The sequence below is a fragment of the Oryctolagus cuniculus genome, chromosome 2 (assembly GCF_964237555.1).
Source record: "Oryctolagus cuniculus chromosome 2, mOryCun1.1, whole genome shotgun sequence".
NCBI lineage: Eukaryota > Metazoa > Chordata > Mammalia > Lagomorpha > Leporidae > Oryctolagus > Oryctolagus cuniculus.
In genome coordinates, this window is record NC_091433.1 from 15,756,209 (window position 1) to 15,777,170 (window position 20,962).

General features: G+C 38.9%; 1 protein-coding gene across 8 annotated transcripts in view; it reads left to right on the plus strand.

Moving 5' to 3' along the window:
* The window catches only part of SLIT2 (slit guidance ligand 2), a 397,498-nt gene that overhangs the window by 320,341 nt on the left and 56,195 nt on the right, over positions 1 to 20,962 (plus strand). For 4 of the 8 annotated variants that reach the window (XM_070069592.1, XM_070069594.1, XM_070069593.1 and 1 more), the window contains 6 exons: positions 5,032 to 5,100; positions 6,677 to 6,748; positions 7,254 to 7,325; positions 9,560 to 9,631; positions 13,367 to 13,530; positions 13,871 to 13,903. In XM_070069592.1, the coding sequence (XP_069925693.1) occupies positions 5,032 to 5,100; positions 6,677 to 6,748; positions 7,254 to 7,325; positions 9,560 to 9,631; positions 13,367 to 13,530; positions 13,871 to 13,903 (482 nt within the window). The remainder of the gene's footprint in view (positions 1 to 5,031; positions 5,101 to 6,676; positions 6,749 to 7,253; positions 7,326 to 9,559; positions 9,632 to 13,366; positions 13,531 to 13,870; positions 13,904 to 20,962) is intronic. The other 4 variants (XM_070069595.1, XM_051830459.2, XM_051830475.2 and 1 more) reach the window with 1 other exon arrangement.

Consider the following 20,962-nt stretch of genomic DNA (forward strand, 5'->3'; position numbering starts at 1 on the left):
TTACATCCCAAGGGGGAATGGAGATCACACAAATAGCTCTAGAATTCTATTTGCAAATTTCATTGCACGGACACTTAATTAGTAGCCTGTAAAATTGCAAGTAACACAAAACTTAGTTCAGAAAACTTTGGGAATTGCTGGTTTTATGTGTTTTCTTATTTTTTTCACCGTGGGATTTCTCAGTCCTCTATTATGCTAAGGTGCACGGTGCAGAGAGGATGATAAAATACGAGGTAGTCCCCCCATTTATTTGTACCTATCACCCTTTTCAACTGGCGTTATCTTGCGAGACTGATGCTTCATCTAATGCACTTTAGGAAATGCTATTTTTTAGTTCATTTATGGAGTCTAAAATATTCCATATAGTTCATTGTTCTTTACCTGCATGTTTGTGTGGAATACATACTTCCCTGGGATGTGGAAGAAACTTGCATATCCTGGACTTTAAAAAGAGATACATTCCCCTAGCTGTGTTCCGCTACAAATGCAGAATAGAATAAATCAGAGAATAAGCTGCAGAGTAATGATGCATGCATGCCTCATTCATCCCATTCCTTTATCTCTATGCTAATATACAGTGTACAAATGCTTGACAGGAACCCAATTGAGCCTTTTTGCCTCTGTTTATTGTTTGTTTATATGGAGCTATGGATCAATAGTGATTTGAATCCAAGTATAATTCATGCAGATGCGTACTATAATTCATGCAAATGCATGCAAGTATTCCAAATGAGCAGCACTGACAAACTTTGGCAGTATATACCCACATAGGTAATGAAGTTCCAAAAGATGCCACTTCAGTGTCCATGCCACTTATTTTCAAAATATGTGCAGTTCTGTGAATCTTACTTTGGTCCTAAATGGAGCCATTGAAGAAAGAAGGCACAATCCTAGCAATTGTGCATAGAATCTCTCTCTCAGATTTGAGCTGCTGTAAAGTGTGCAGTTTCTCACTACCAATCAGTGTATTTGTAAATGTTGTTTTATAGGTTCATGTATAAATACTTAATTGCTATTTAAGTATGTTTTCCTTCCAAAAGCTCATATGGGGTCCCATTCCTCCCCTGTTGGGAGGCTAGGAGACCATAGAGTGTCTGCATAGTGGTTTTTTGTTTTTTTTTGTTTTTGTTTTTTTTGTTTTTTTTTTTTTTTTTTTTTGACAGGCAGAGTGGACAGTGAGAGAGAGAAACAGAGAGAAAGGTCTTCCTTTGCCGTTGGTTCACCCTCCAATGGCTGCTGCAGCCGGCGCGCTGCGGCCGGCGCACCGCGCTGATGCGATGGCAGGAGCCAGGTGCTTCTCCTGGTCTCCCATGGGGTGCAGGGCCCAAGCACCTGGGCCATCCTCCACTGCACTCCCTGGCCACAGCAGAGAGCTGGCCTGGAAGAGGGGCAACCGGGACAGAATCCAGTGCCCCGATATGGAGGAATATGCCAGTGAGGAGCCTACCGCTGAGGTCATCTTTATGCTAAATTTCCTCTGTGTTCATTGGCCCATTCCCACATCCTGCTTGAATTATATACTCTCTACCCCATCTACAAGTTTCTCCTGTCAAATAGTTGTGTCTTCTTTTTTTTGTTTTAACTTAAAAATTTATGTAAAGGAAACACGTTTCATGTATTTTGTATATACAGTTTTAAGGGAATAATAATACTTCCCACCTTACCCTCTTTCACTCCAAACCTCCCTCCTCTTCCTTTTCTTATGATTTTTTTAGAATTACATATATTCTATTTACTTTATCATCAAAAGCTTAACTCTCCGCTGAATAAAGAATTGAACAAGTGGTAAGCAGAAAAACCACTGTTTTGGTGTTGGTACTGTGGCAAGGTAGGCTAAACCTCTGCCTCTGGTGCCGGCATCCCATGTAGGTGCCTGTTTGTGTCCAGGCTGCTCCTCTTCTGATCCAGCCCTCTTCTAATGGCCTGGGGAAGGCAGTAAAAAATGGCTCACATGTATGGGCCCCTGCACCCACAGGGGAGACCCAGAAGAAGCTCCTGGCTGCTGGCTTTGGATCGACCCAGCTCTGGTCATTGCAGCCATTTGGGGAATAAAACAATGGATAGAAGACCTCTCTCTGTCTCCTCTCTCTCTCTCTCTGTAACTCTGTAACAAATAATTAAAACAGAAGAAAGAAAAATCACTGTCCCTCAAGAGTGTAGGCCACGGCTATAAACAATAATCAAATCTCAAAATGCCAATTTCACTCATATATTTTACATTTTTTGTACTCTGTATATTAGTTCCACAAATCAGGGAAAACATGATATTTGTCTTTTGGGGACTGGCTTATTTCTTTTTTTTAAGGATTTTATTTAATGAATACAAATTTCATATGTACAGCTTTTAGGGATATAGTGTTTTTTCCCTCCATTCCTGCCCTCCCACACAACTCCCATCCCACCTCCCACTCCCTCACCCATTTCATTTTCTATTAAGATTCATTCTTAATTGACTTTATATACAGAATACCAACTCTATACTAAGTAGAGATTTCAACTATTTGCACCCACACAGACACACAAAGTATAAAGTACAGTTTGAAGACAAGTTTTACCATTAATTTTCATAGTACACCTCATTAAAGACAGAGGTACAACATGGGGAGCAAGTGCAGTCAACAGCAATCCTGTTGTTGATTTAGCAACTGACACTCTTATTTATGACATCAGTGATCACCTGAGGCTCTTGATATGAGCTGCCAAGGCTATGGAAGCCTTTTGAGTCCACAGACTCCATAGGTTTTTATACAAGGCCATATGCAAAGTGGAAGTTCTCTCCTCCCTTCAGAGAAAAGTACATCCTTCTTTGATGGCCCCTTCTTTCCACTGGGGTCTCACTCACAGAGATCTTTAATGCAGAACCGTTTTTGCCACTATGTCTTGGCTTTCCATGCCTGAAATGCTCTCATGGTATTTTCAGTCAGGCCTTAGGAGCTGATTCTGAGGTGGAAGTGCTGTTTAGGGCGTATCTCATTCAATGAGTCTGCTGTGTGGACTGCTTCCTGGGTTGGAACCTTCTCTCCTTTGTAATTCTACCTATTGTTATTACCAGGCACTTGGTCTTATTTATGTGGTCCCTTTGACTTATGGTCCTATCTATATGATCAGTTCCATACTTAATATGATCACTTTATCACTTAAGATGGGATTAGTGCCACCTAGCTAAATAGGATTTGGCATCCCGTGGCAAGTTTTTAGCTTCACCCTGAGGGATAAGTCTGTGGGACCAGCTTATTTCAGTAAGCATAATGGTCTCCAGTTGCATCCATTTTCTTGTGAAAGGATTTCAATTTTTTTTTTACAACTGAATAGTATTCCATCAAGTACATACCACAATATGTTTATCCAGTCATCAGATGATAGATATCTGGGTTGATTTCATATTTTATCTATTGTGAGCTGAGCTGCTATAAACATAACAATATAGATAATTTTCATAGATAGTTGCATTTTCAACCTGTTTCACTATAAGTCATTGACAAGTAGTATTTTTTCCTAATAAAGTGTGTGCTATAAAGATGAAGAAAATATTGACTTATCTCTTGTATAGTTGAATTTTACCTGCCAAAGAGGTTATTCTTAGAACCTTGCCAAGTCAGCAGGATCTTTCTCACCTGTAATATATATGCATGTTTGAGAAAAAAAAATCGTATGTGTATTCTTTTATTAAAGAATTTCACAAAAATAACTGTGTACATGGTGGACAAGGTTAAACAAATGGCATCTATTATTTTCAATCTGTTCCATATATCCCCCCTTAGAATTATTTTATATATAAACAGCGTATGTTCTGAATTTTTATGGCCTTCTACCGTGAAGTTTCCTAGGATAAAGGGAAAGTTCTGCAGTAGATGGAATAATGCTTCCCTCTAGTGGTAAGAAGAAAACTTAGCCAGAGGAATGAAGGAGAAGAGGAATATGAATTTGTAACATATGCCTGAGTCTCAATCAAATATTTATTATACATTTTGATCTTATATGCCTTTTATATAACTTTTCACTTTGATACGTTGTAAAGGGATTATTATCTTAGGCAACTTCTTATCTATTCCTGTATATTCAGAAAAATACCAATGTCAAGCTGGAATCCCGAGCTTGGCCACAACACTGGCCAAGTGGGAAGGTCCACATGTCCAACATGACAGAGCTGGTTGCAGGCACATGTATAGCGAGATAGCTGGGGTTGCTAAAAGACATTTTTACTCTAACAGCTATAGTCTTGGGAAGAACAGCCTTGGAGGGAAAGGAAATTTATTTCATTTTGTGACATCATAAGTATAACCTAAAGCATTCATTTATTTTTTACATCTTGCCAGTTGATCCAAAGCCTGTTTATTTTCTAGTTATTCTTCAAATTCCAATAAGAAAGGAAATTTTTACAAGTGGTCATTTGATTATTTTTTTTGCAAATATATATTTGCTACATTTGTGTCCTGGAGAAATATTGTGATATTCCATGAAACTTCCTAAAATTATTACCAAATAGATATAAAAATTATTTTAAAATATTTTTAACATAAACCTAGTTATGTTGCAATCCCCATGTGTCTCCTTAAAGGGTCCTTTGTTTTTGCCAAGTGTGTTGATGCACACCAAGGCAGTGAAGATTGGTCTTGGCTACAACAGCAAGATTTTGTTACCAGTTAACCAATTTCATGGCATTGTCTTCACATAAACACAAGCAAACAAGACTGACTGGAAATATTGTTTAATGAAGAAACCTTCTTGTTGATAAACTAATGACAAATGATGGCCTTACTTTCTTACATAAACCATGAAGAACTGGCCTCACCCTTCTTTCCTTGGTTTTATAATTTAGCCTAAGTGGCCCATGGAGCATTCTTCTAGATCAGATCACTTTGCTTTTCTCTTTACTTCTCTTAAGTAACAATCCCAGCTAGGAGCATGCCATTTTAAAGAAACAATTGCCAAGTGGTTCTATGCTTCAGTTAAAAGTGAAATATCATTTTTCACTTATTTTATTATATACCATTGTTACTTTATTGTAAGATAATATTTTTTTGTTTTTAGATATCTGGATGGGAACCAATTTACTCTGCTTCCCAAGGAACTCTCCAACTACAAACATTTAACACTTATGTGAGTAACATTTAAGAGTTTGCAATCTGACTTAATCTATTTCATGAAAATGGGGGTGGAAAGGGGTGGATGTTAGTCAGCCTTTGAGATAATATAAATCATTTAGAGTTAGGTGCCGTGTCCATATTCCTTGCTGTTCTGGGTCAATGGTTCAATCTTCACTGAGTGTCAATCAGGAGGTGCAGTGTCTTAGGAGATAGTTCTCCTGTATTCTAAGTGGCATGAATACAATAACTTAGAAGTAGCCAGAGAATTACAGAAACACAGTAAAACTACATATTTCTGTTGGTAACAAAATGGGCAATTTTATGATAAACTGTGGAAAGAAAGATTGAAAACAATACCTTTATTCTTGAGTTTAAGCACATGGTTCTAGGTGTAAATAAATTTACTGGATGTATCTTATGACTTTAATTTATTAAGTTTGAATTTCTCATAGCAAGCATTTTAAGCAAGGAATGAGCTTCTAATATTAAAATTCACCTTATAAAGTTCATAAATATTTATATCCTATTTAGGTAAATTACATAGATACTGACATTCTGAGTATGTTTTAGAATATTGATAATTTGTTTGATATGACATCCTCCTAAAATAGCATCTCCTTTTTCATTAATATAAACAATTTTGACCATCTATAAGATACAAGCATTAGATCTAGTGTATGTCCAATATATAAACATAGATAAACCTTGTTGCATGTAATACCACATTTTTGAAGTAACATTGGTGATTGATAAAGTTTTTGGGAATACTAAAATATTGGCAAACAGATCATAGATGTTAATGGAATATACCTTATAATTAGTTCAAAGTTATCTGATTTTAGAGTAAATATAGGTAGAATAGGTACAAGATTGTTAGTGTTCCTTGAATTCGAAGGTATATAGCTAATTAGTGAATTCTAGAAACCTAAGTAGCAGAAAATGTTATATATCTAAAATGAGCTTTATCTGGGTACATTGAAGCTATTCAAAATGCAGTTGATCATCTTCAGATTTTCTGAAAAATATGAAAAATCTCAAACACCTCTATTCAAACTGCTAATGATTAAATAAATTAATGAAAAGCTATCTTCAGAGATGCCTTATTCAGCTGCTATTTATTTGATAGCAGTAAGAACTGATTAAATACATTTATTCTGTTAAATAAACCATTAAATTATGTCAATTTCCAAAGGTTCACTCTAGTAGAATCCCATTTGCTGCAGTATGTGATTATTTTAAATCAGCTAGAAGTGGAAAGTAAGAATTTGTGAATCTACAAACGGTTTTACCAGTCACTATCATACAAATCTTGCAAGTAACTTGTAATACACACACGTTTAGTTCTTCAGTAACTACAAAGAGAGATTATAAAACTGATGCAAGCCTCCCAGGATTTTCACAATTTTACATTGTGTTTTACTGATATGTTGACATTTTAATAGAGGAATGGATAAACCTGAGCTTTGCCGAATCTTCCATTTATTCATGTGTTCTGCTTCACAAAAATAGTAACTATATATGGTGGTTTTATATATAGTTAATGTACATATTGGTTCATAGCAGCTCCATCTCTTTCTCTTCTCTTTCAGAGACCTAAGTAACAACAGAATAAGCACCCTTTCAAATCAGAGCTTCAGCAACATGACCCAGCTCCTGACTCTGTGAGTGTGGGAGTGTGGGATGAGGGTCTGTTAGTTGTGGGACAAGATGCATTTTCTAGATGCTGCACAGAGATCTTGGGGAACAAAGCAGAGTCTGCCATCACAGAACATAATTATCTTTGGAAGAAACAAATAAAGCCTCAGTAAACAAACATTTGCAAATATTACAGAAAATATTGAATTCTACAACAGAAACAATGATTAATTGACACTTTTGGTGGAATTAGTGCATAGGATTCTAGGGAAAGACATCTCAGAGAGGAACTGTTTGAGGCACCAATGCTGGCAACATAGGCAGAGGAAGATGCTCTAGGTTATATTTAGGAAATAAATGTGTTGTATTAAAAATCCAATACAAAGAATTTTTAAAATTGTATGTATGTGCAAATATTCTTAATTTGCAAGATGCTCAAATAACACTTTCCTGAAATGTTTTATTTTAAAAATGACATTTGGACATTTTTGGATTCCAGAATTAAACAAATTGGCATTTGTATGCTTTCAGAATTCTTAGTTATAACCGTCTGAGATGTATTCCTCCTCGAACCTTCGATGGATTGAAGTCTCTTCGACTGCTGTAAGCATCTTCTGTTCTGCTAACCACATCTTTTCTTGGGGATCAGAGCACTGGGTTTGTCTCCTGAAAGGTTTCACTGCTTTCTCGAATTCTGGCTATTGTAGCATATGTGCATTGATATTTATTACACACTTGGAAATAGGAAAATTGTATCATTTTGTCTCACGCTTTCATTTGGACATTAAGACTTTCTCTTTTGCAATATTTATTGTCATAGTCATTTAGTTGAACATATATAACATTAAACATGTGTTTTATCCAGTTCTAGTTAATTTTGAAAGAAAAGGGGTAAAATTCCATTTATTTAGAAACTGCAGCCGGCTCAATAGGCTAATCCTCCACCTAGCGGCACCAGCACACCAGGTTCTAGTTCCGGTCGGGCACTGGATTCTGTCTCAGCTCTCTGCTGTGGCCAGGGAAGGCAGTGGAGGATGGCCCAAGTGCTTGGGCCCTGCACCCCATGGGAGACCAGGAGAAGCACCTGGCTCCTGGCTTCAGATCAGCGCAGCACGCCAGCCGTAGCGGCCATTGGAGGGTGAACCAACGGCAAAAGGAAGACTTTTCTCTCTCTCTCTCTCTCTCTCTCTCTCACTGTCCACTCTGCCTGTCAAAAAAAAAAAAAAAAAAAAAAAAAAAGAAAGAAACTGCATACTACATGAATATATTTAACCATAAAAATGTACATTAAGGGATAGGAAATAAAACATGATTCTCAATTCCAAGCCATTTCTCTAGAACTAAGAGTTCAAACAATTTAATGTGCTTCTCTGGTCTGTTTTGTCTGTTTTTACATGCATTTGTTTTTATATCCTAATATATGTATGCATTTTCCTGTTAAAAGCCATAAATAGGCTCTTTTCTTGGCTATTTTTATTTAATATATGTTTTAGAATCTTTCCATTGTATGTAGGTATTACTCAGCTGCTTAACTGCTACTGAGTAGTCCGTAGGTAAAAGGAACCGTACCTCATTTAATCGCTGTCATCTTTATTGTCATCTGGCTTACCTACAAATTTCACTATCCTATACAGTACTTTAATTAGCATCATGTACATTTATTTTAGTCCAAATGTACTAGCATTTCAGCACCGATTTCGAGTGGAATGTTAGAGTCAAGTATAGTGGGAGAATACCAAAAATGCCATTCAAATTGTTCCCCAAACAAGGTTTTATCAATTTAAAAATTTTATTTTTCTACCAACTGTTTAGTTGAGCATCTTTTTCAAAGTTCTCTTGAAAACATTGAATAACATTAATATTTTTATTTTTGTCCATATAACAGATTTAAATATTTTCCATGTTTTAATTTTCATTTCCAAGTGTGGCAAGCTTGAATATACTTTGTTGATTGAACATTTGTGATTCTTATTCTAATGAGCCTGATCATATAATTTTCCCATTTTCTACTAAGTAATCTGTCCTGTCTTTATTAAAGTAGATGTCTTTATGCGTCTACTGCTTGACTATGGGTGTGCAGGTCTTTTCATAAAGAAGTCAATCCTTGTATCTTATATGTGTTGCAAACACTTCTCTTTCTATTCTTTTTTTTTTCTTTTTTTTTTCTTTTTTGACAGGCAGAGTGGACAGTGAGAGAGAGAGACAGAGAGGAAGGTCTTCCTTTGCCGTTGGTTCACCCTCCAATGGCCGCCACAGCCGGCGCGCTGCGACCGGCGCACCGCGCTGATCCGATGGCAGGAGCCAGGAGCTTTTCCTGGTCTCCCATGGGGTGCAGGGCCCAAGCACCTGGGCCATCCTCCACTGCACTCCCTGGCCACAGCAGAGGGCTTGCCTGGAAGAGGGGCAACCGGGACAGAATCCGGCGCCCCGACCGGGACTAGAACCCGGTGTGCCGGCGCCGCAAGGCGGAGGATTAGCCTAGTGAGCCGCGGCGCCGGCCTCTTTCTATTGTTATGTGGAATCTTTCATATGGATATATTTGATGTTGTCAAAAATTTATCATTCTTCCCAATTATAGTTTCTGGGTTTTTCCACTGCTCTTTTGAGAGTATTCCACACTCAATGTGTATAAACAGGAACTCTTCTGTATCTTAATTTTAAAAATTTTATTTTTACATTTAACTCTGCAATCTGAAATTTATTTTGTGCATATTATGTGAGGGAGGAATTGATGTTTGCTTTCCAAAACAGACATTTAGTTGTCCCACAATTATTAAGTAAACTGTCTTTTTATGATGAAATAAATAACATTTAAGTTTTCCTTTTCTTGCTTTTAGTTCTCTACACGGAAATGACATTTCTGTTGTGCCTGAAGGTGCCTTCAATGATCTTTCTGCACTATCACACCTGTGAGTACTTCCTTCGTGCACGTGGGTTTAGGCTCAGACTCTCTTGTGAGTGATCTGGGAACTGTCCTCTGCCACTTCTTCTCTAATGTTGTTGAGGTGATTGCTTCGTCGTTAAAGAAAATGTAAAGGTTTTCAGCCTGGATGGGATGCATTCTACGGGATAGCTTCTGTTTGCCCTTCCTGCTCTTCCTCCCGTTGACAGAGTGGCTCCCAGCTGCACTAGCCTGAGCTTTTTTCTCACTGCTCTGAACCTCGAGTATCTGCTCCTCTTCTTTATGTCTGTCTCAAATCTGCTTTGCCAAGTCACATACCAAGCATTGCATCCCCCACCAGGACTATCCTGGTTTTCTCAAACTAGACTTGTTTATTTAAGAAATACTGCTCCTCTTCAACTGTGATACCATGCAGAAATGAATGAGACCTAGTTCATGACAGGGTACCCTGGTAGTCAGAAGCAGCCAAGTCCTCATATTGGATGAAATGATTTTCATTATATATTTTTTTCCCTTAGCAGCCTATTGCTACCTCCATATTTCCTGGAACTACAATAAAATGATGTTTTAAATAATTGGGGTCCATGATTACTAGGTATCATGTTAAGACCGTGACAACCTATGAAGAAGTTTAGGGAGCAGCCCAAGACCCAAAGCAATACTGAGTTTGGTGCCACCTGCTGTCAGTTATTGGCTTCAGCATAGCTATCAGTGTGTTGTGGGTACTGGTTCCCCACAAGAGGTTACATTCTTTCCTGGCTTTACACACCTCTTTAAAACTCATAAACTCCAAAAGATAAGAAGCATATAAAAAGTTTAGAAAATTGAGAAGAAAGAATGATTGGAGAAGAGGGTACAATTGTTTCACGTGCTACATCTGAATTTGCCTTGTGAGATTGTTATCTGTGTGTGCTGATCTCTCAGACCCTGCCACCTACTACTAGATTTCTTTCACTCAACCGCTAGGTTCTGGGAAGCAAGCTGTCCATTTTTCACCTGTGAGCTGCAGCACCTATTTCAAAGTTGACATCAGGGCCACTCCTTTATGGATTCCACAGCGGCCATTCAATGAGACACCTTATGAAGGAAGCCCCTGGAGCAGGGGTGCAGGCAGCCTTGTTGTCTAGCAGAGAGTGCAGCCTAAAGGAGGAAGTGGCCTTGCTGGTGTGAGGTCATGAATCAGAAGGGGCAGCACCGTGCCTGGGTGCTGCTTGAACTGAACAGAACTTTGCTGTGTGTGACCACCACCGGCCGCTAAAGTTAGAAGCAATTTGAATATTTGTCAGTGTCCTGTTCCGCTTTGCTTTGTATTTGTGTATTTTTGTTTTATTCCTTAGACTGTAGAAGGCTCCACTCCATTCTGTTTTTCTACTTCCTCTTCTCATCACAAAAAGGACTTAGCAAATGTCAGTAAAGATAGGATCAGATGACTCAAAATCACCATTTTTCTCACTTTTAATTTAGAAAGGTTTGAATCAGACATACTTATGGACATAAAATGCACTGCATTCCAGTTCTTGGTTAAGTTGAGCATTAAAGCTGATTTAATAAAAAGTATTATGATTTTACAAGCATGTTTTGGGGGTTGCCTAAAAAATACTAATCATGTATAGACCATAGAGTCATAAGTTGTTTATAAATCAGAAAATTAATCAGATTTTAAGTGCTACTTTATGTATCTATGAACTATACCCAAATTTGGCAAATTTAGGTTCTTGGTTGACTTCTCCAGTCTGTTAATTTCTTATTTTTTTATTTCATTTGAATAGGAGAGAAAGAGAGACAGCTCCCCACCCACTGATTCTCTCCCCAAATGCCAGCACCAGCTTCATCTGGGCCAGGCCAAAACCCGGATTTGTGAGCCCAATCTAGATATCCCACATGGTGGCAGGAGCCCTATTACTTGAGCCATCCCCACTCCTCCCAGGATCCGCCTTAGCAGGAGCTAGAGTCAGAAGCCAGGGCCGGGTATTGAAGCAATGAATTCTAATGCAGGCTCCAGGCCTTTTAACCAGCATCTTAAACGCTAGGCTAAGTGCTTAGTCCTGAGATCAGTTCCTTGATCTATACAGTGGATTATTAATAATAATGATATTATAGGGTTATGTTTTGGGATAAGGTGAAGGAATTTGTGTAAATTTAGGATGCACGTATCCCACTCCCTGCAAATAAGGAGCACTTTTAAAAGTTCGAGGCAAAGTCAGAATGAAAAGTTAAGTTTTGGGATCCGTGTTGTGATGCCGCAGGTTAAACCTCAACCTGCGACACCAGCATACCATGTCAGAGCAGTGGTTCAAGTCTTGGCTGCTCTGCTCCCTGCTGATATGCCTGCGAAAGCAATAGAAGGCTGAAGCACTTGGGCCCATGCCACCCATGGGGGAAACCCAAATGGAGTTCCTGGCTCCAGGCATTGGCCTGTCCCAGACCTGGCTGTGGCAGCTGTTTGGGGAGTGAATAAATTGTAATTCATTCTCTCTCTCCCTGTCCCTCTTCCTCTCTCTCACCTCGCACCTATCTATGTCCTTCCCTCCCACCCTCCCTAGCTCTATCACTCTGCCTTTCAAATAAGTGAAAAAAAAATCTTTTTTTAAAAATGGCAAGTTTCTTTTGGTATGAAAAAATTCAAATCTGTACATATAAGGAGTGTTCAAAACGTTCATGAAAATGCGTATTATTAAAACACTATGCATCACTTCAAATTGTTGCATCGAAACAAATGTACCTTTTCATTTCATTTATCCAGAAATATTTTGAAGAGTATTTGTAGTAATGGTGCAGTAAATGTTAGCTATTACTTGCTGGCACTACTACCACTTATGGAAACACAAACCAAGGTTAAGATATGAAAGACTTTATAAAGGACAGATATCCAGTGATGATCCACATCTGCTCTGAAGAATAGCACTGTGCATCTTCATTATTTCATGCCATTTCTTCTTTTTTTTACCATTTTCTTTTTTTAAACTTTTATTTAATAAATATAAATTTCCAAAGTACAACCTTTGGATTATAGCAGTTCTTCCCCCCATAACCACCCTCCCATGCGCAAACCATGCTATCTCCTCTTCCCTCTCCCATCCCATTCTTCCTTAAGATTCATTTCTAATTATCTTTATATACAGAAGATCTTTATATACAGAAGTATATACAGAAGTATATACTAAGTGTAGTACAGCACATTGAGGACAGCTGTGCCTCTGAACTTACTGCCCCCTCACCTGAAACATGATCCCCTTCCTTTCCCCTCCACTTAACTCTTCAGCACCCTCTTCCGGAAAACTTAGTCAGTTTGTTCACAGTCATAAAGATGTCAACTGTAGCACTTCTAATGACATTTTTGTATATTTGAACTTGTTAATCTCTGCAGGAGGAATTCTTTGGAGTGGAGAATACTGAGTTATTCATAGTTGGGTCCTAAGATTGTTTCATAGTGATTACATTCTCCTTAACTAATTGACAAATGAAGAATGCACGTAGGTTGCACGAACACCTAATAGAAACCCATCTCTGCAAAATAAAGCACAGATGGGTGTCAGCCCCAATGATACCTCACCAGATCCCAGCAGCACATAATTTAGGAGAATAGGGGAGTCTCCAGTATCTGCATTTTCTTCTGAACTGTTACCATGGAAAAATCCATAGGGATTTTCTTCTGAGGATCACCTTGAATTCTGTTCCCTTAGGAAATAACAATACTTCCATACTTGTGTGTATGTGTGCTTTTGTGGTGTTGTTTTTCCAGAGCGATTGGAGCCAATCCTCTTTACTGTGATTGTAACATGCAGTGGTTGTCCGACTGGGTGAAGTCGGAATATAAGGAACCCGGAATTGCTCGCTGTGCTGGTCCTGGAGAAATGGCAGATAAACTGTTACTCACAACTCCCTCCAAAAAATTTACGTGTCAAGGTACGGTTTATTAATCATTTGCACTTTTTAAATGAAATCTTTTTACTAATTAAAAGAAGAAAAAGCAAGCACCTTGCCATTAGACTTCAGAGGTCGAGTGTAACAGCCAGTAGACTTTTTCCACCCATGCTTAGACAAGACAGAGCAGCCTCCTGAAGTGCCTAAGTAAAAAGCTGTGCTTTTCCAATAAATCTCAGACTTGCCCATTGCAAGTGACTGTCACTGAAAATTTCTTGAAAATGAAGGGCAAAATACACAGTTTCTGGAAATTCTTTTCATAGCCTCTAACAAGTAAAATATTTTGCTTTTGCCTTGTCTGAACATGCGCCCTGCTGCTAAGAGCTGCCAGGGCCCTGTGGCTTCCTAAGGCCAGGTAAGGAGAGACGGGCTCCCCAGTGTTCAGGCCAAACCTTCTGATTCTCCTCTCTTGCTGCAGACATCCTGTGTGGGTTGATGTTCCTCTTCCCTGCTCGTTTGTAGCCCTGCCTTTTCCCTCTGTTTTATGGCATTGTGAATCCTAAATGACGTCATCATAATATTATTCTCTTATTTTACTATAAGCTTAATACATACCCAATATGGAAAATCTAAAGAGAAAAGAGTAAGCAATAAGAAACATCTTATTTCTGTAAAAAGAAATGAGTTAGTGATTAATTACAATACCTACAGATAACCACTGTTAAACTTGTCTTGTGTAGTTTTCCAGTTTTGTAAATGAAGTATATGGATTTTTGTTCCTTCCAAAAATAAGAGGGATAATTACTATTTTTTTTTTTTTTTGAGAGACAGAGAAGGCTGCCACCTGCTGATTTACTTCCCAAATGCTTGAAACAGCCAGGACTCGGCCATAACAAAAGCTGGGGGCTGGGAACTCAATCCAGGCCTCTCAGACTGCAGCCCTGTTATGTGGGCTATCACTGCTGCCCCTCAGGTGCCACATTAGCAGGAATGCTGAGGTCAGGAGCTGGACCAACAATATTCTGAGATTGTAAATCTTTTTTTTATTATTTGACAGGTAGAGTCATAGACAGTGAGACAGACAGAGAGAAAGGTCTTCCTTCCATTGGTTCACTCCTCAAGTGGCCGCTACGGCCGGCACTGTGCTGATCCAAAGCCAGGAGCCAGGTGCTTCCTCCTGGTCTCCCTCGCAGGTGCAAGGGCCCAAGCACTTGGGCCATCTTCCACTATCCTCCCGGGCCACGGCAGAGAGCGGGACTGGAAGAGGAGCAACCAGGACTAGAACCGGGGCCCATATGGGATGCCAGTGCCTCAGGCGGAGGATTAACCAAGTGAGCCACGGCGCCAGCCCCATGAGATTGTAAATCTTTTAAGAGGGCCTTGCAGAAATACTAGATCAAGGAGAGAAATTTTTCAAGCTTCTAAATGTATAACCAGCAAATGTGGAATAAAGGTGTTATGTGTGAGACTAAATTCTAGATATCATGGACCATAGAGAAGTGTACAGCACAGGCTTACTTTGCAAGACTGCAAGCCTAGACAAAAAGATAAGGTTTCAATGTTTATGAGGAAGAATACACTGAAATAGGTATTTTGTGCAGTGGATCTCTGCACAAGTTCTAGAGTCCAGAACCTACTTGGGGCTAAACCCCAGCCTCATTTTTCAGTAGCTGAGTATTCTTTCTTTAATCACTTAGCCACTCTATACCTCGGTGTCTTCATGTGGAAGGAGACATGACAGTCCCAGACTGAGTCCTGTTAATGTTAAAGGTATTAATGTGTAGCAAACATGCTGCCTCGAACATAATAACCACTCAGTATAGGATAACTGCTTCAAGGTATTATCCATCTTCAGAACACCAAAGAGTGACATAGGATACTCCATGATTTGATAAAAGAAGGAACTGTCAAAAACTATATAAACATTTTAGGTTGATATCCCATGTGTTTTTTTAAATATTTATTTTATTTATTTGAAAGAGTTACAGAGAGAGGTAGAGACAGAGAGAGAGGTCTTCCATCCGCTGGTTCACTCCCCAGATGCCCGCAATGGCTGGAGCTGTGCCGATCCGAAGCCAGGAACCAGGAGCTTTTTCTGGGTCCCCACGTGGGTGCAGGGGCCCAAGGACTTGGGCCATCTTCTACTGCTTTCCCAGGCCATAGCAGAGAGCTGGATTGGATGAGGAGCAGCCGGGACTAGAACCGGCGCCATATGGGATGCCGGCGCTTCAGGCCAGGGTTTTAACCTGCTATGCCACAGCACCGGCCCCCCAATGTGTTTTTCATAGCTGTAAATGGTTATAGCACATTGTAAACATTGACATTAATTTTAAAGGTTTATTTGAAAGGCATACAGAACAAGAGGGAGGGGGGAGGGGAGGGAGGAGAAAGAGGGGGAGAAGAAAAGAGAAAGAGGGAGAGAATAGCTTCTATCTACTCCCCAGGTGCCACAACAGCCAGAGGTGGATCAGTCCAAAGTCAGGAGCCAGAAATTCCATCCAGGTCTCCCATGTGGGTGGCAGGAGCCCAGATACTTATCATCTGCTGTCATCTCCCAGGCAATTAGCAGGAAGCTGGATTGGAAGCAGAGGCAGGACGAAGTCCTAGCATAGCAGTCTGTTATGGGATGCAGGTATCCCAAGCAGCAGCTTAAGTTGCTGTAACACAATACCCATTCCAACATTGATAGTTTAAAACAAAACTTCTATCTCTCTTTTAAATGTGCATAGACTTCAAAAAGTTCATAGAAAATGGAATTAAATAATATTTATCTGTTGCAAAAGTGTTTGAAATCCATGTGTAGTTTTTCCATAATACACATTTTTAATGAACTATTTGAACTCTCATATTTGCTGGAATTTTAATACCATAGCTGACTTAAAAGAAACAAAAGCATATCCTTTGTACATTCTTCTGTTCCCTTGAAGCTCTGTTTTTTTCCTAAAATACCTATGACTATTACCTCAAAGAATTATATCATTCTTTGCTACAAAAGAATGCATATATAATTGGAATTTTTAAAATTTTCATCCACCAGAAGCCTTTAAATGTTTTTATAAAACTTTTCTCTGAATTTAATCATTGCCATTTATACTAGTCCATCATTAGATGAAACAGCATAATTGTTTATCAATATTTTCATATTTTTACTAAAAATTGGAAGTGCAGTTTTATTGACATAGCTTTCTGGGATTATGTACATCAATTGTTAGAACCTTTGAAAATAATAGGCATTTTAAATTATTTTGTAATTCTAAGTGTTTCCTTGGGGCAGTGCCCAGTGATAAATTGGCTAAGAGGTATATCATGCTGTTATAAAGTAGAGAAGAAACACATGTCGAAGAGGAAGTAGGAGCGCTGACAATGACAGAAAATCTTGTGTTTAGGTATGCTGTTAGGCTTACATGAGGAAGTTGAGAAATTGCAAGCTGATTGTTTTGCACCTCTCTGTGCCCAGGGACCCTTGTACTTCATATTGAAAAATAAGAGTGTTTATCCATATTTCTCAAAGTTTACAATCCCCTCATGGTATTTCTTTTCTTTTGAGATATTTCTTGAAAAACAATTTCATAACAAATTTGAAAACAGCTATGTACACTTAAGCTCTACTCTTAATGGCTTGTATTCACTTATTAAATGTTCTCAAAGCTAATACCTAACACATACATACATATACAGGTTTATGTTACTCATACACATCTGATTGGTCCATTTTTAAAATCTCATGACCATACATAGTATCTTATTTACTTTATGTAGCGTACATGGAAACATACTTGACAAAAATGGTCCTTATCATAACTGATCAATACTACTTTCTGTAGTGATAGGAATGTTCTGTTTCCGCTCTTTCCAATATTATAGCAAGTAGCCATTTGTGGTTACTGGATACTTCAAATTGTGGCAAATTTGATTAAAGAAATTTATTTAATTTTATTTCATGTAAACATAAATATTCACATGTGTCTAGTGACTACTGTGTTAGATTTTTTTTCATGACTGCAACAAAATACCTGAGGCACGCTGATTTTGCAAATAAAAGAGCTTCGTATTGGCTCACAATTTTGAAAGTTCACAGTTCAAAATCAGGTTCTGCTATTGGTTCAGCCTCTAATAATAGTGTTTTTGCTGGTAGAGCCCCAAGGTTGTGTACACCATTAAAACCAAGGACAGGGAGCATGTGTGTCAACAATATCTGTCTCTATCGTACTCCATTTAAGTCCACCAGGATTTACTAATTACCCAATCCAATCTAATCACTTCCCAAATGCCTTACCTTCAAACACTGTTATTTGATTAAGTGTCCACCCTCTTAGTCTGGCACCTTAGACTGCTTGGCCATCCTGACACACACATTTCCACCCTCTTAGTGTCATTAACATGAGACCTTCAGGCCTGGACTCCAAGAGTTCCAGACCAAGTCATACTCAAACCATAGCAGCTAACATATTGGGTGGTATAGTTGCTACAAAGTCCCAGATAAAGAAATCATGTTAGAAGAGGGTGTTTGTGAATGTGAGTGTGCTTAAGCTATCTATTCAAACAAGTAGACAGTTGTGGAGATACTGGCCAATTGTAGGCAGAACTATAGGAAAAGAGCTGTGCTATGGAAGAATGCTGTTCCCACTCCAGGGATGCTAATAAACAATTGAGCTGAAACCTGCTAATTGACAGATAATGGAAGTTGCTAGACCTGTGAGCTCAATTTCAGCCATTTAGTTGAACACAAGTACATAATTTCAAATTACAGAAGATGGATATTCTTTATTTTGACATGTTTACACAGCTATCTTTAAATACAATTTAAATATTTTTTCTTCTAGAAAAAAAGCTATGTATTACTTAGAGTAACTAAGTTTTCAACAAGTACAAAGTAGGAAAAGTATGTTATTGCAAAATTTAAAGGAAGAAAGAAAGAAAGAAGGGGGGATTGAGGAAGAGAGGGATGGACGTATGATTATCTTCTTGCAATTGCGCCTATAAAATCTGTTCTCTGTGTTAATAAAACTTTTTTTTTTTTGGACAGGCAGAGTTAGTGAGAGAGAGGCAGAGAGAAAGGTCTTCCTTTCTGTTGGTTCACCCCACAAATGGCCACTACGGCCGGTGCGCTGTGCTGATCCGAAGCAGGAGCCAGGTGCTTCCTCCTGGTCTCCCATGCGGGTGCAGGGCCCAAGGACCTAGGCCATCCTCCACTGCCTTCCCAGGCCACAGCAGAGAGCTGGACAGGAAGAGGAGCCACTGGGACAGAATCTGGCACCCCAAATGGGACTAAAACCAGGGTGCCAGCACCACAGGCGGAGGATTAGCCTAATGAGCCGTGGCACCGGCCATAATAAAACTTTTTAAAAATTCATTCTTTTAAGAAAATTTTTATTCTCAGTTTTTTGTAGTATTTTCTTTATGGCATAATCTCACAGTTTTTGTGTACAACAGAAATAAATGTTCTGGTGAAATAGATTAGTAAAGCATATTTAGTTAAGACACAGATTAGAGCATTCTTACAGGGTAAGCAAACCATCATGATTGCGTTTATAACACAAGTATCCTGTCCTCACCATTTCAGTATCAGATGAAATTAGAAGAAACAATCTGCAAAAAGACAGATGGTTTTGCCCTCTACAGGCTTTCCTTAAGAAATATCAGCCTGGGGAGTGGAACATTGTTATTTTCTCATATTCTTTATAATGCTTGTGTTTGAAGATGTAGCTATAGAGACAACCAAATGGTTCTGTTTTTTCTGTTTGACAAACACATGCTTAAACAGGATAAGAACGGAACAGTCTGATGGGAATGAGTGATGCATTCCTTCATTCATTCAACACATACTAAATTTCTAATTTGTGCCAGTTCCAGGGTGTCAAAAATACAGTGGCAAACAATACCAAGTAAAACCCCTTTCCTCATGGAGCTTATATACCAACAATATTTATATTTGAATAGATAATTCTAAAACAACATAGAAACTTAGCAATAGAAAAAAAAAATATATATATATATGATATGAGGATATTTCAAAACATTCATGGAAGTTGAGTTAAAATATATTTTGGCGGGGTCAAAAAAAATTTTTTTTTTTTTGACAGGCAGAGTGGACAGTGAGAGAGAGAGACAGAGAGAAAGGACTTCCTTTTGCCGTTGGTTCACCCTCCAATGGCCGCCGTGGCTGGCGCACCGCGCTGATCCGATGGCAGGAGCCAGGAGCCAGGTGCTTTTCCTGGTCTCCCATGGGGTGCAGGGCCCAAGCACCTGGGCCATCCTCCACTGCACTCCCTGGCCACAGCAGAGAGCTGGCCTGGAAGAGGGGCAACCGGGACAGAATCCGGCGCCCCAACCGGGACTAGAACCTGGTGTGCCGGCGCCGCTAGGCGGAGGATTAGCCTAGTGAGCCGCGGCGCCGGCCCGGGGTCAAAAATTTTTGACATCTATGTACAGTTTTTTCATAAACATCCCTTCCATGAACTTTCCTTTTCTTTCCAATGCTGTTACTGATACCTCTTTCTTTTTCATCTACTCTTTAGTGTAGAAATACGAGGGTTAATCTTCCTAGCTTTTTTAATTCCTCAGTTGATTTCAGTCAATGGCTTCAAGTATCTGTGCCTTTTCTTATGAACTTGAGATCCATATTTCTATCCACTTAATGGATTCCTCTCTCTTGTTGCCATACAGAAACTTAACACATCTACCAAGACATGCATTATCCATTCCCCTCAAGCCTTCCTCTAACTGATATGTGTATGTCTCAAAGCTGAGTAATAAGTTTTCCAGATATCCAGGCATTTCACTTGGTGTTGATCCCTCAAAACTTAAGTCTAGTGCCTGGCACAAAGAAGACCCTCAATAAATATTTGATAAATGGATGATTTAATTATGGGATGTTGTTTAAAATATATCTTTGTTATTAATACTTAAGAAATGTAATAATAGCAAATGGAGCATGGAATCATTGGTTTTAATTAGAAATCTCCTTTTAGTTCATTATCCAATGTCAAATATCCCCTTCCTGCTTCTTAGGCTGTCTTTGATGTACCTCAGCTTTATACAAGGTCAGTGGTAGAGGATTTTGTTATTTTACTCATGTTTCCAAGAGATGCCAGAATAAAGACAGACTCTGAGATATAGTTAAGTTTTGTCTAGAGCTTTGGTAATAAATCAAAATGTGATACATTTCTCAGTGGGTGGCAACGTTGGTGTCAGGTGCATAGCTAGTGATTTGCGTCAAGTAAGCAAGTCTGCCTACAAGCTTTAATGGATTTGAGGTCTAGCAGTTCTCCCATTAAAGATTAAAGTAACTGACAGAGACAGATTGTTAACGAAACTTTCAACTTCTTTTCCCTTTGAATTATTAAGCTAAGCACACCTACATCCATGCAGTTGATGTTACGTTGCTTTCTGGAGTCAAGACCAAATCTCAAATCAATCCAGTTAGCCTAGACTAGCCTCCTTCATTTCAGTGGCATTAGTAAATATCTGTATC